This window comes from Erythrolamprus reginae, chromosome 3 (assembly GCF_031021105.1).
Source record: "Erythrolamprus reginae isolate rEryReg1 chromosome 3, rEryReg1.hap1, whole genome shotgun sequence".
NCBI lineage: Eukaryota > Metazoa > Chordata > Lepidosauria > Squamata > Dipsadidae > Erythrolamprus > Erythrolamprus reginae.
The window spans coordinates 235392980-235407141 of record NC_091952.1 but is presented as its reverse complement, the minus strand read 5'-3'; the positions used below and the strand labels follow the sequence as shown (position 1 = coordinate 235407141).

Genomic DNA, 14162 nt, shown 5'->3' with positions numbered 1-14162 from the left:
CCTTTTAAAAAAAATAAACACAAAGGACACTTTCCTAATTGGATTTATAAATTATTTCTGCTTGGCAGTAATAATTGCATGACAGTAAACATGAGGATTTATAAGTAGGCCAAGAGATAGAATGAAAATCTAATAATGAAGCAGGGCAGACTTTGTACCTGAAATGTCCCCTTGGCATTGAGAACATCCCCATCAATCAACTGCAAAAGTCAGCTTCACTTGGAATAGCTTACATTCTGTGATGATACCTTTAACACCATCAAACAACAATATCTCCCCATATCAGGTTCTTGGGAAGGACTCAATAGGTGGATAAAATCCAGTCTAAGCATCTGGCTGAGTAGAATGAACCATAATTATGATGCATTGATTTCTATAGTGTATATCAGGAGCAAAAAAAAACCAAGGAGAGGACAATAATTTGAAAGTCATCTTATTCCACCTTTTGTTCATTGCAAATTATATAATGTAGGAATTTTTTTTATAAAAACATTGTAGCATTTTAATAAAAATGAATGGTATAATATGGAATGTAGTACAGAGGTACAAGTTTCAGGTAGCCTTTAAGGAGCACATATTTGTAGATATATATTGTTCAGACTAACTGTTGTGAATCCAATTAACAGGACTCATAGGTGGCACATATTTTACCAATATATATTAAATATACCAACAAATGTCAATAAAGTTATTTGTCATAAAAGTTAGGAAATGTTATCATAGATTTGGGAGTGGTGTTAGAAGCAAGCTAGCTCCCCTGTAATTTCTTCTCTCTTCTGTTTTTTTTTCACTACCAATGTGCTTATTATTATAATATAAACTGGAACAGTGTGTTTATTGGAACATTTCTGCTACTTTCATAGCATATCAACTTCGAGTGTGCCAGCCTCCACCTAGTATACCAAATGCTGAAGTTCTGACTGAGGATGACGAATTTGAAATAGGTAAAGTTAATTTAATTAGTCTATTTAATTCCAAAAATATGTCATATTTAACATGCATGTCCATATATAGGGAAGTTTAGGTTTTCTATGATATAATCAAATATCTAATTATAATTATGTGAGGAACAAAGGATCTCCTATAGCAATAGTACCTAGACTTATATACCGCTTCACAGTGCTTTACAGTCCTCTCCTAGTGGTTTACAGAGTCAGCATATCAACCCCAACAATCTGGCTCCTCATTTTGCCCACTTTGGAAGGATGAAAGGCTGAGTCAACCTTGAGCCTGGTGAGATTGGAATTGCCAAATTGCAGGCAAGTGGCAGTCAGCAGAAGTACCCTGTAGTCTTTTAACATGGTTATTAAGTTAGATACAGCTTCCCCATTGATCTTACTTATCAGAAGCTTGAAGAAGATGATTATAGATGATGCTGTTTTAAAAATAGGCCAGTTGCCAAGCATCTGAATTTTGAACATGTGACCAAGGGGATGCTGCAAAGGTCATAAGTGTGAAAAACAGTCACAAGTCACTTTTTCAGTTCCGTTGTAACTTTGAACGATCATTAAACTAATGGTTGTAAATCAAGAACTATGATAGTTAGATGTTGATAGATAGTGATTAGATTATTAGAGTTGGAAGGGACCTTGTAGGCCATCTAATCAACTCCCCCCCTTCAAGCAGGAGTCCCTACACCATTTTGGACAAATGGCAGCCCGGTCCGCTTTTGGTTGATCGTTCTCACCATCAGAAAGTTCTTCCTTATTTCCAGGTTGAATCTCTCTTTGACCATCCATTATACCTTGTCTGGCCTTCTGGTGCTTTGGAAAACAGCCTGACCCCTTCCTCTCTGTGGCAGCTTCTCAAGTATTGGAACACTACTATCATGTCACCACTGGTTCTTCTCTTTGCCAGACGGGCCACGCTCAGTTTCTGCAACTGCTCTTTGTATGTGTTAGTTTCCAGTCCCATTATCATCCTGGTTGCTCTCTTCTGCACTTTCTCTAGAGTTTCAATGCCTTTTTTTGTAGTCTGGTGATCAAAACTGGATGCAGTACTCTAGGTGTGATAGATAGATAGATAGATAGATAGATAGATAGATAGATAGATAGATAGATAGATAGATAGATAGATGATAGATAGATAGATAGATAGATGATAGATGATAGATGATAGATAGATAGATAGATAGATAGATAGATAGATAGATGATAGATAGATAGATAGATAGATAGATAGATAGATAGATAGATAGATAGATAGATAGATAGATGATAGCAAAAGAGTAAGAGAGAAAGTCATATTTTTTCTTTCCCAAAATAGAGTGTTTAACACTGAAATTGGCTCATGGCAAAAATGGTATTTTCTATTTTTAAATTGTTCACACACCTTAAAGTAATTTCAAGTATTCAAGGGAGTAACAAAACTGCATCAAGACATCCATCCTATTATAAATTTCCCCAGACACTCCAGGTATATCCAAAGAGCCCTTTTCTATTTTTGCCATAGCCGTAATTTCAGCTATTCAAGGCTGATTATATCAGTAACAAAACTGCATCAAGACATCCTATTATAAAATTCCCTAGACACTCCAGGTCTATCCAAAAAGCCCTTTACTATTTTTACCATAGCCATACTTTATAGTTATATGCTCCCTCTGAGACACTTCAGCTGGCTGCTGTTGTAAAACCTTTTGCACTCTGTGGCATTCTTCATCTGACCAATAGGCTTTGGCTGCGATTCTAAATAGCAAAATGTGCAGATGGAGGAGACAGACATGTACAGCCAGAGGCAATTTGATGTCTATTACCTGGCTAAATGCTCAATACCATTTTCCTTAAAAACAGTTTTCTTGTTCAATCAGATGTTCACTTGCTTTAAAGGTTTTAAGAAATCATTCTGCTGTGTTGCTTGCAGGTACATCTGTTTCAGTTGTGTTCTCTCTAAAGATGTTGACACTAAAGTGTAGTTCACAGGGAAACATTCACATAATATTGGTAAACACTGCCAATTACAACAATTGTGCAAAGGATTAAAACAATATTTTTTTAATTAAATGTTAGGTGAAGCAGCCTCCCTAGTAAGTAGCCATGAAAGTAGCCATGTACTCTGGAACATTTAAATGCTTGAATAAAACCGCCAATGAATGTTTTCTTGATTCTCTATGCATGCTTTCATATAAACCGAGAACATTTAATGTTCAGAGGAAGGAAGCAAAAGTGCAAGTTGTACAGAACAATCATAGATGTGCAAGATTTCCAGATGATGGGCTGCTTTAAGGCTCTAAAGAGGAATGTTTCATTTAATCAACATGCTTTGCTATAGGTGCCTTTCTAATGCATTGCACTATCCTATCAGTTCATACATAGTAATTAACTGTAACATCAATAGGAAAGTTCCTATTATTTAGTTTTAGTTCCTTCGATTTTAACCATAAAATGAATTTGCTATCATACATAAACTGTATTGAAAGTTAGCCTGCATAGATAAATAAACAGACAGACAGTGATGATTGATTGATTGATTGATTGATTGATTGATTGATTGTTTGCTTGATTGATTCCAGGGAAAGTTACTGTCCTTAGGAAAGTTCAAGCATCAAATGCATGTGATTATGAAAGTGTCAACACTAACTTAATGGTTTATATTAGTACAGTGGTACCTCTACCTACAAACGCTTCTACATACTTTTCTAGATAAGAACTGGGTGTTCAAGATTTTTTCCCTCTTCTCAAGAACTGTTTCCACTTACAAATGCGAGCCTTCAAAATTGTAACCGGAAAAGGTGAGGAGAAGCCTCTGTGGGGCTTCTCTAGGAAACTCCTGGGAGAAAACAGGGCGGGAAAAGGCGGGGAGAAATCTCTGAGGGGCTTCTCTAGGAATCTCCTGGAAGGAAACAGCCCCAGAAAAAGCAGGGAGAAGCCTCCGTGGGGCCTCTCTAGGAATCTCCTGGGAGGAAACAGAACCTCCACCCTACCTGTGGTTTCCCCAATAGCATACATTATTTACTTTTACACTGATTGCTATGGGAAAAATTGCTGCTTCTTAAAAAACTTTCTACTTAATAACCTGGTCACGGAACGAATTAAGTTCATAAGTAGAGGTACCACTGTCCTAGAAATAAGAACACTAGATGCTTTTTTTAAATTGCTGTAATAGCAACAAAATATAAAGCTTTTCAACGCCACAGATTCACGACCATGCAAATGTGTGAGTCACATTAATAGCACAGCTGGCATGAAATGACAAATTACTGGCTTATTTGCCACATCATTTCCTCTGTTTAATAGAACCTATTTGTGCTAGTGGTCATTTTCACATTATATAGGTTGGGAAACATGCTTCGTTAATCAATGCTATTGTCAACACTGAAAGTGCCTATTAATTTCTGTTTAACTACAAACTTTTCTCTTTTTCTCCTTTTTTTATTACACAGGGGACATAATAAGATACCAGTGTGTACCAGGTTTTACATTAGTTGGTAGTGAGATTCTGACATGTCGACTAGGAGAGAGATTGCAGATGGATGGTATACCACCTTCATGCCAAGGTTTTAAACTCTTTCTAAAAAATATTTTAAATATATATTTGCTTACTTTGATGTCTATGTTAACTATTTTTAGTTAGCATCGATAAACACCACGGCAGAGTCACATATAATATAATATATAATTTGAATGGCATATGTGTGTGTGTGTGTGTACTGCTCAGAAAAATAAAGGGAACACTCAAATAACACATCCTAAATCTGAATGAATAAAATATTCTCATTGAATACTTTCTTCTGTACAAAGTTGAATGTGCACAACAGCATGTGAAATTTGATTGTCAATCAGTGTTGCTTCCTAAGTGGACAGTTTGATTTCACAGAAGTTTGATTTACTTGCAGTTATATTGTGTTGTTTAAGTGTTCCCTTTATTTTTTTGAGCAGTGTATATATATATATATATATATATATATACTGCTCAAGAAAATAAAGGGATCACTCAAATAACACATCGTAGATCTGAATAAATGAAATATTCTCATTGAATATTTCATTTGCACAACTATTCAATATGCACATCAGCATATGAAATTGACTGTCAAACAGTTTTGCTTCCTAAGTGGACAGTTTGATTTTACAGAAGTTTGATTTACTTGAAATTATATTCTGTTTTTTAAGTGTTCCCTTTATTGAGCAGTGTGTGTGTCTGTGTGTGTGTGTATTTCTATCGAGTCACTCGGCATGCCCAAATATGGGGGGGAGTTCACTGCTCCCTTTTGCCTTTTCAGCCCCACTCCAGGGGCCATCCAGACACCAAACCATATTTTTCCAAACTTGCAAAGAACTGATAAAGAAATAAAGGGATACTGCTACAGTGGCACCTCGGTACTCGACCACAATTCGTTCCAGAAGTGTGGTCGAGAACCGATTTGGTCGAGTACCGAATTTATTTATCCCATAGGAAATAATGGAAATGGATTTAATTGGTTCCCAGCCCCTGTTAACTCGCTGGGAACCAATTAAATCTATTTTCTTTATTTCCAATGGGATAAATAAATTCGCTACTCCAAGCTGCAGGAAAGGTGGGGGCTGCTGCAATCCCGGCAGCTTTGGGGGGCTCCTTTCCTCATTGCTTTGTTTTATTACCTGTAAGGAGCTTCAAAAACTTTTTTCCTGTGGCTGCAACAGCGGCGATTTCCCTTCCAGTAGCAAGAGCGCCGGGAACGTCATGTGATGAAGGGAAGCGGGCGGAGCCATCTCAGCAATTGCTGCCGCTCCAGCAGCTTCTCTTCATTACGTGACTTCCCGGGGCTCTTGCTACTGGAAGGGAAATCGCCGCTGTTGCAGCCACAGGAAAAAAGTTTTTGAAGCTCCTTACAGGTAATAAAACGAAGCAATGAGGAAAAGAGCCCTCCAAAGCTGCCGGGATTGCAGCAGCCCCCACCTTTCCTGCAGCTTGGAGCTCTTAGAGAGCTCCTCAGCGCCCTGAAGCTGCCGGGATGGCAGCTTCTGGGGGCTCCTTTCCTCATTGCTTCGTTTTATTACCTGTAAGGAGCTTCAAAAACTTTTTTCCTGTGGCTTCAACAGCGGCGATTTCCCTTCCAGTAGCAAGAGCGCCGGGAAGTCACGTAATGAAGAGAAGCTGCTGGAGCGGCAGCAATTGCTGAGATGGCTCCGCCGGCTTCCCTTCATCACGTGACGTTCCCGGCGCTCTTGCTACTGGAAGGGAAATCGCCGCTTTTGCAGCCACAGGAAAAAAGTTTTTGAAGCTCCTTACAGGTAATAAAACGAAGCAATGAGGAAAGGAGCCCCCCAAAGCTGCCGGGATTGCAGCAGCCCCCACCTTTCCTGCAGCTTGGAGCTCTTAGAGAGCTCCTCAGCGCCCTGAAGCTGCCGGGATTACATTTCAGATAATGAACAAAATTTTCTCTGGCTGTTCGGTATCCGAATTTTTGTTCGGATACTGAAGCAAATTTTTGCAGAAAATTTTGTTCGATATCCGAAATGTACGAGAAGGGAAGCATTCGAAAACCGAGGCACCACTGTATAGATCTATTTCAAGCTTTTTAGCCTTCGTCACTCAGCCCAGGTTCCAATCCTAGAAGGGTATGCCTGACTGATGAAGGCTATATATTCATATATTTGATTTGAAGTTGAGGAATATCCAGAGGGCAAATGTGAACCATTCCTGAAAGTGATTTGTGTGTATTGTCTTCTTATTTCCCTTCCTTTTTCTTACTGTGTGCTATTGACAAGAGAACACAAGTAATATTGCAGCCATGATCTTCTCGTATTGCGGCCATATGCAGCTATTAAAATTGGACCATCAGAAACAGTAAATGATGAAAATCTGGTACCTTAAAACTGGTGAGAATTGTTGAACATAAAAAAGAGCAAATAATTAAATATCAGACCCAGTAAAATCAATTTGAGCACTAATAATAAAGATAATGCTTAAATATTTTGGACATGTGCTGTAGAAGAAGAAGCTTTTAAGAAGCTCTTTGGAAAATTTGACGGCAATCAAGAAAGAAGCTGACAAAAGTTGAGGTGGCTGGCTGTAATTACTGATGTCAAAGCACAAACTTGCAAGACTTCAAAGTAGCTGACACACAATCCTGGCAAATAGTTGCCCATTAAATCATGAAGAGTCAGAAATAACTAAACAATTGAGTGATCAGGTGGCTAAGATGTTAAACGAGGATTAGAAAGATCCATGATTGAAATTTATATGTAGACATGAAAATTCACTGAATGACTTTGGGATAGTGCTTATTTTTCATCCAGACTTATTCCTTAAAGTTGTGGTGAATTCAGATTCAAATGATGTAAATGTTCTAGATTGGCTCCAGCTCTCCTTTAGTTTTTATGGTACAAGAAATATAACTTTATTTTCTTTCCAAGGTACTCCGTGAAATTCTATTCATTTGTTAACCTACAGCTTTGATAACTTATTTATTTCAAATACCACTTTACTCATTTCAATCAAAATAATAGTCATCCATTTGTGGGAGGGGGAGATATTATTTAGCAAAAACTTTCCAAAACCTATTGTGACCATCTGTAATTTTCCTTTGAAAAAGATAAGCAGTGCTTGAGTTCAATCAATGAACAAACGAATGAATGAATGATCCACCAAGAGACTGCAGTTACTCGTATTCTATCATCTCATCCCATCCTATCTATTAGTGGTAAAGCAAGGATCTTGACATTTTCCATTAAAAAAATATTTTGTTATTTTTCAAAAAAGCAATCAGAAGCTCTCGAATGCTTAGGGTCAGAAATAAGGTATCTATGAACAGATCATAGAACTTGCCTAAACATTCATTTTCTGGTATATTTTCATTAACTGTATTTTATTAAATAGAAAAGGTGCAGAGAAAATTTCCTTTTTTATTAAATGATGATGTTACAATACTCTTAATCTATTGTCACTTAATACACAGGGTTCTTGAACTCATAGGTATTCATCAGTCTTAATACCTTTAATTGACACTGCTGAAACCTGGAAATTACTCCTTTTATTAGAAATATTGACCTTTCGAACATATTGCTAAAAATCCACGCCTTGCTACTCAATTAAAGATAAGTCATAATCAGTTTCTACATTCCTAATAAAAGAATAGATGCTATTTTGTTCTGATTTTAGTCTTCCATCCAAAGGTACATATAGATAGGTTTAAAAGAATATTCTAGAAGCTGGTGTTGTGTCTGGTTTGTCTAAAGTAACCATATCACTCTGAAGAGATATAATTTTATTTGCATTCAATCAATAAATGGTATATCCTGGATTGTCAGCAAAGCTGAGTAGCCCTTATCAAAAGCAGAACCAGAGCTAATATACATTTTTGGTCTACTGCATTGCACAAAAAAAAATACAATTCACTATGAAATGTTTTAAATACAGTAATACCTCATGATACTAACTTAATTGGTGCAAGGAGGAGGTTCGTAAGACGAAAGGTTCATAAGACGAAACATTGTTTCCCATAGGAAACAATGTAAAGTCAATTAATCCATACAACCAAAACCCCCCCCGCAAAAAAAACGGCTTTTTTCAAGTTACGAACCGGCGTTCGGAGACTGCTGCGAAGCCGCACGGCTGTTTTAAAAGGTGACAGCCGGCCTGGGGGGCTCCAGCACCCCCCTGAACCCGGGTTCGGGGTTTGGGAGGGTGCTGGCAAGCCCCCCAGGCTGGCTGCGACCTTTTAAAACACCCGCGCCACTTTGCAGCTGTCTCCTGAAGCCGAACGCTAAAGCCGAACTTCCGCGTTCGGCTTCGGGAGACAGGTGCAAAGCGGCGCGGCTGTTTTAAAAGGTCGCAGCCGGCCTGGGGGGCTTGCCAGCACCCCCCCCCCCCCGAACCCGGGTTTGGGGTTCGGGGGGGTGCTGGCAAGCCCCCCAGGTCGGCTGCGACCTTTTAAAACACCCGTGCCGCTTCGCAGCTGTCTCCTGAAGCCGAACGCTAAAGCCGAACTTCCGCGTTTGGCTTCGGGAGACAGCTGCGAAGCGGCGCGGGTGTTTTAAAAGGTCGCAGCCGGCCTGGGGGGCGTTCGGCTTTAGGAGACAGCTGCGAAGCGGCGCGGGTGTTTTAAAAGGTCGCAGCCGGCCTGGGGGGCTTGCCAGCACCCCCCGAACCCCGAACCCGGGGTTCAGCGAAATTTTGCCTCTTCTTACGAACTTTGTTCGAGTTACGAACCGGCGTTCGGGAGGCTTCTGGGAAGCCCCGCCGCCCGGCTGTTACCTTTTAAAACAGCCGCGCGGCTTCCCAGCAGTCTCCGAACGCCGGTTCGTAACTTGAAAAAAGTTCGTAAGAAGAGGCAAAATTTTTCTGAACCCCGGGTTCGTATCACGAGTTGTTCGTAAGACGAGGGGTTCGTATTTTGAGGTACCACTGTATACCCATACATGTGATCTTAGTATTTGTACCCTCAGACCTGGTATATTTGACATATATTGGTGAAAAGGAACCATTTGCATTACTGATTCTTCTACCTTTGCCATTCAAGATCAATTCAGCTCATTGTGAATGTTGCCTCATAGGATAATTTAAGCAGTTAATGTCAATGGTGAGAGCAGCTCATAGAATGCATCATCCATCTTACCTGTGTTTGAGTGGTACCTTTTAACATTGGTCAGTATATTTATCAATATCAGAAATATATACTGTGTAACAATAATGGGCTTCAATTATGCAGTCTTGATCATAGAAACATAGAAGTCTGACGGCAGAAAAAGACTTCATGGTCCATCTAGTCTGCCCTTATACTATTTTCTGTATTTTATCTTAGGATGGATATATGTTTATCCCAGGCATGTTTAAATTCAGTTACTGTGGATTTATCTACCACGTCTGCTGGAAGTTTGTTCCAAGGATCTACTACTCTTTCAGTAAAATAATATTTTCTCATGTTGCTTTTGATCTTTCCCCCAACTAACTTCAGATTGTGTCCCCTTGTCCTTGTGTTCACTTTCCTATTAAAAACACTTCCCTCCTGGACTTTATTTAACCCTTTAATATATTTAAATGTTTCGATCATGCCCCCCCTTTTCCTTCTGTCCTCCAGACTATACAGATTGAGTTCATTAAGTCTTTCCTGATACGTTTTATGCTTTAAGACCTTCCACCATTCTTGTAGCCCGTCTTTGGACCCATTCAATTTTGTCAATATCTTTTTGTAGGTGAGGTCTCCAGAACTGAACACAGTATTCCAATGTGGTCTCACCAGCATTCTATATAGCGGGATCATAATCTCCCTCTTCCTGCTTGTTATACCTCTAGCTATGCAGCCAAGCATCCTACTTGCTTTTCCTGCCGCCTGACTGCACTGTTCACCCATTTTGAGACTGTCAGAAATCACTACCCCTAAATCCTTCTCTTCTGAAGTTTTTGCTAACACAGAACTGCCAATGCAATACTCAGATTGAGGATTCCTTTTCCCCAAGTGCATTATTTTACATTTGGAAACATTAAACTGCAGTTTCCATTGCTTTGACCATTTATCTAGTAAAGCTAAATCATTTACCATATTACAGACGCCTCCAGGAATATCAACCCTATTGCACACTTTAGAGTCATCGGCAAATAGGCAAACCTTCCCTACCAAACCTTCCCCTATGTCACTCACAAACATATTAAAAAGAATAGGACCCAGAACAGACCCTTGTGGCACACCGCTTGTAACCTGACTCTGCTCAGAATACTCGCCGTTAACAATAACTCTCTGATGTCTATGCTTCAGCCAGCTGCAAATCCATTGAACTATCCAGGGATTAAGTCCAATCTTCACTAATTTATCTATCAGCTCTTTATGTGGAACCGTATCAAAGGCTTTGCTGAAGTCCAGGTAGGCAATATCCACGGCACCACCTTCATCCAACACCTTTGTGACATAGTCAAAGAAATCAATGAGATTAGTCTGACATGATTTGCCTTCAAATCATCAATTTGACTTTTAAAAATATTTATTCCACTCTCAGTTCAGAAACTGCTGGCTGGCTCCATCATCTTAATTTAGTGCAGAGCAGAAGCAAAAATTAATTCCTTGAAGGAAAAAAAGAGAGAGTCAAGTATTATTTAATTTCATCTGCATATTTTACCAAGCATATGGCATTAAAAGATTTTCAATCTGGAGTTGATATAGTATTTTTTTTTCTTCAGTTATCTTAATTGTGATAGTAGAAAACAAGTGATTGTCTTTCTGTATTGGGACTAACAGTCAATTAAGCACTTAAGAGAAATATGGCTCAAGCCATCAAATGTTTAATTTAAAAACCTGTTTAGTTTTGAATAGCTCTGCTATTAAATAGCTAGGCATTTTATGAAAAAATATGCACATTCTCTTAACTTTAAAAAAAAATATTCATTATCTAGGAATTATTTATTAATCCATTTATTTAGCAACACTTAATTATTGTATTCTCAAAGGATAAAAATAATCTGTGCCAATGAAATATTTGAATAGCACATCATTTCACAAAGAGCAACATGTAACTTCTGGGATAGAAGATGCTTTTCTTTTTCTCCAAATTATGCAGGCATGTCTAAAAAAGAGGAAAGAAAACAATACCAGGGAAAAGAAATAAAAGCCTGTTGGGCAGACTTGAAAATAGTTCCATTTATTTCCAGACACAAAGCATACTAAGCATATGCTAAGTAGAGAGACAAAAAGAGCAAGCAAGCCATTCAGTTGATCAATGATCAACTTGCTCCGCTGAAAGGAAATTCTATTAAATTGATGGAAGTTTAGTTAAGTCTTGTGGTGCTTGCCTTATAGAATGAGTTTTCGTCTGAGTTCTGAATGGTGCTCACTGCTCACCTTGACAATATTCTGGAGGACAATAAAGCCATGATTGCCCCAAGATATACTACCACGTTTACCATTTTCTATTAAATGTAACTGTTCCATTTTACATTAAATGTAACTTCATTACATTTAATCTAGTTCTTATAATGTGAACTGATCAGAGTTAGTCTAGAGCAGAGGTCTGCAATCCACAGCTCTGGAGCAACATGTGGCTCTTTCATCCCTCTGCTGTGGATTCATCACTCAAAATATATGTCACAGCCACCACTGTGTGACACCCACTGGCACGTGATTTATTGAACTTTTTGACACATCTATTTTTTTTCAGAGGTCAAAATGTTTTTGGTGCATGCAGAAATAAAAATGTGTGTTCTCTGTAGCAGGTCATTGATTTCATAAATGCAACACACTATAGATTTTTAATACATAGCATAAAGGTTAAAAATAATATATCAGGTCTTATCTTCATTTTAAATGTCAAAAGGTTTTTGTGGCTCCCGGTGTTTCTTTTTCTATGGGAAACGGGTCCAAATGGATCTTTGAGTATTTAAGGTGGCCAACCTCTGGTCTAGTTAGGAACACATACATCTCTTGAAAATGTACAGTGTAGTGATTCTAGGGACTGATCAAATACACACCAGTTTTAAGGATTAAACAAGAGTTAACTTCTGTATCGTTCTGAATGTCCTGAAGTACCCATCTCTTTGCACAGCCCCAATAGTTTTGTGCCTTTGAGGCACTAAGAATCTTAGCCTAGTGCCCACAGAACCATCTTATTGGAGGATGAAGGAAGAATAGGAATACATATATATATTTGGTGTATACGACAACTACAGTATATACCAAATCCTTTATGTAGTTGACTAACCCATCCATATCTTTTTCAAATCCTTAAGAGATTAAAAGATGGGTAACACTAATGGTGTTATCTAGTTTGGGTAATGAAACATCTGCAAAGAAAAAAAAATCATCACCAAGAACCCCTCGTTGAAAGATGTAATTACTTTAACAATGCAAACTTTATGTCATTTCAAGAGATCCATAATGTATCAATGTTGACTCAAAAAGTGACGAAGGCCAGGATCCATTTTATCATGGAAGGGAATTGCAAGAACTAAGGAGTACAATGGTTCCTTAAGTCTGGCAAGGTTTAAGACACCAAATTTCCCCCGAAGTGTAGTTCTACAGGCTCACAAAGGATGTTGATAGTCAATAAATGTTGCATTCCTATTCTATTTGAAGTGACAATTATTTGGAAGAGTTTAGCTTCTGTTTATTTGATACATAATGAGATATACTTGAATAAATAGAGATCATTTCAGAAAAGAATATCTAAAATATACAAAGGTAAAAATATCAAATACAGTGTTCCCTTGATTTTCGCGGGTTCAAACTTCGCGAAAAGTCTATACCACGGTTTTTCAAAAATATAAATTAAAAATTACTTTGCGGGTTTTTTCCCTATACCATGGTTTTTCCCGCCCGATGACGTCATATGTCATCGCCAAACTTTCATCCGACTTTAATAAATATTTTTTTTAATAAACTTTAATAAATAAACATGGTGAGTAATGATCTAAATGGTTGCTAAGGGAATGGGAAATTGCACTTTAGGGGTTTAAAGTGTTAAGGGAAGGCTTGTGATACTGTTCATAGCCAAAAATAGTGTATTTACTTCCGCATCTCTACTTCGCGGAAATTTGACTTTCACGGGCAGTCTCGGAACGCATCCCCCGCGGAAATCGAGGGAACACTGTACATGAATATGAATATATTTCTTCTCTACTGTTTCCAGACATTTATCCATGTTTTGATGCTTTTAGGATGAAGTGTTTGATGTCCAAGCTGAAACACCCCCCCCCCTAAATATCCTATATATTTTCACTTATTCGGTTTTTACAGCTTATTCTCTTTTCTCTTTATTTCTCTGTCTGTCCCATTGTCTCTCTTGCAGTATTGTGTCCTGCAAATGAATTGCGCCTTGATTCAACTGGAGTGATCCTGAGCCCAGGATACCCAGATAGCTATCCAAACCTTCAAATGTGTGCTTGGACCATTACAGTGGAAAAGGGTTACAACATCAGCCTTTACTTTGAATTCTTCCAGACTGAAAAAGAATTTGATATACTTGAGGTGTTTGATGGTAACTAAAGGATATTCAACTTTGAATGCATACGTTTTTTTAAATCAATTAATATTACATTAAGCATTGTATCAAAAATAACACAGTGTGATTGTTGCATACAATTAATGAACATTTTCACTTGCTATGAACAGATGGCTGCTATATATATTACATTATTCAAATGGTTATATATCCAACAAAACATTTAACATTTCTCTAATTTTGGTCTTTCTTTTTTCCTCATATGTTCACTGGGATGAAGGACCAACCAGTCATAGCCCATTGCTAATTTCTTTAAGC

General features: G+C 38.2%; 1 protein-coding gene across 1 annotated transcript in view; it reads left to right on the top strand.

The window, feature by feature from the left end:
• The window catches only part of CSMD3 (CUB and Sushi multiple domains 3), a 615639-nt gene that overhangs the window by 486930 nt on the left and 114547 nt on the right, over positions 1-14162 (top strand). The window contains 4 exon segments of the mRNA XM_070748648.1: positions 864-944; positions 4379-4492; positions 13692-13880; positions 14125-14160. Coding sequence (XP_070604749.1) covers positions 864-944; positions 4379-4492; positions 13692-13880; positions 14125-14160 — 420 coding nt within the window.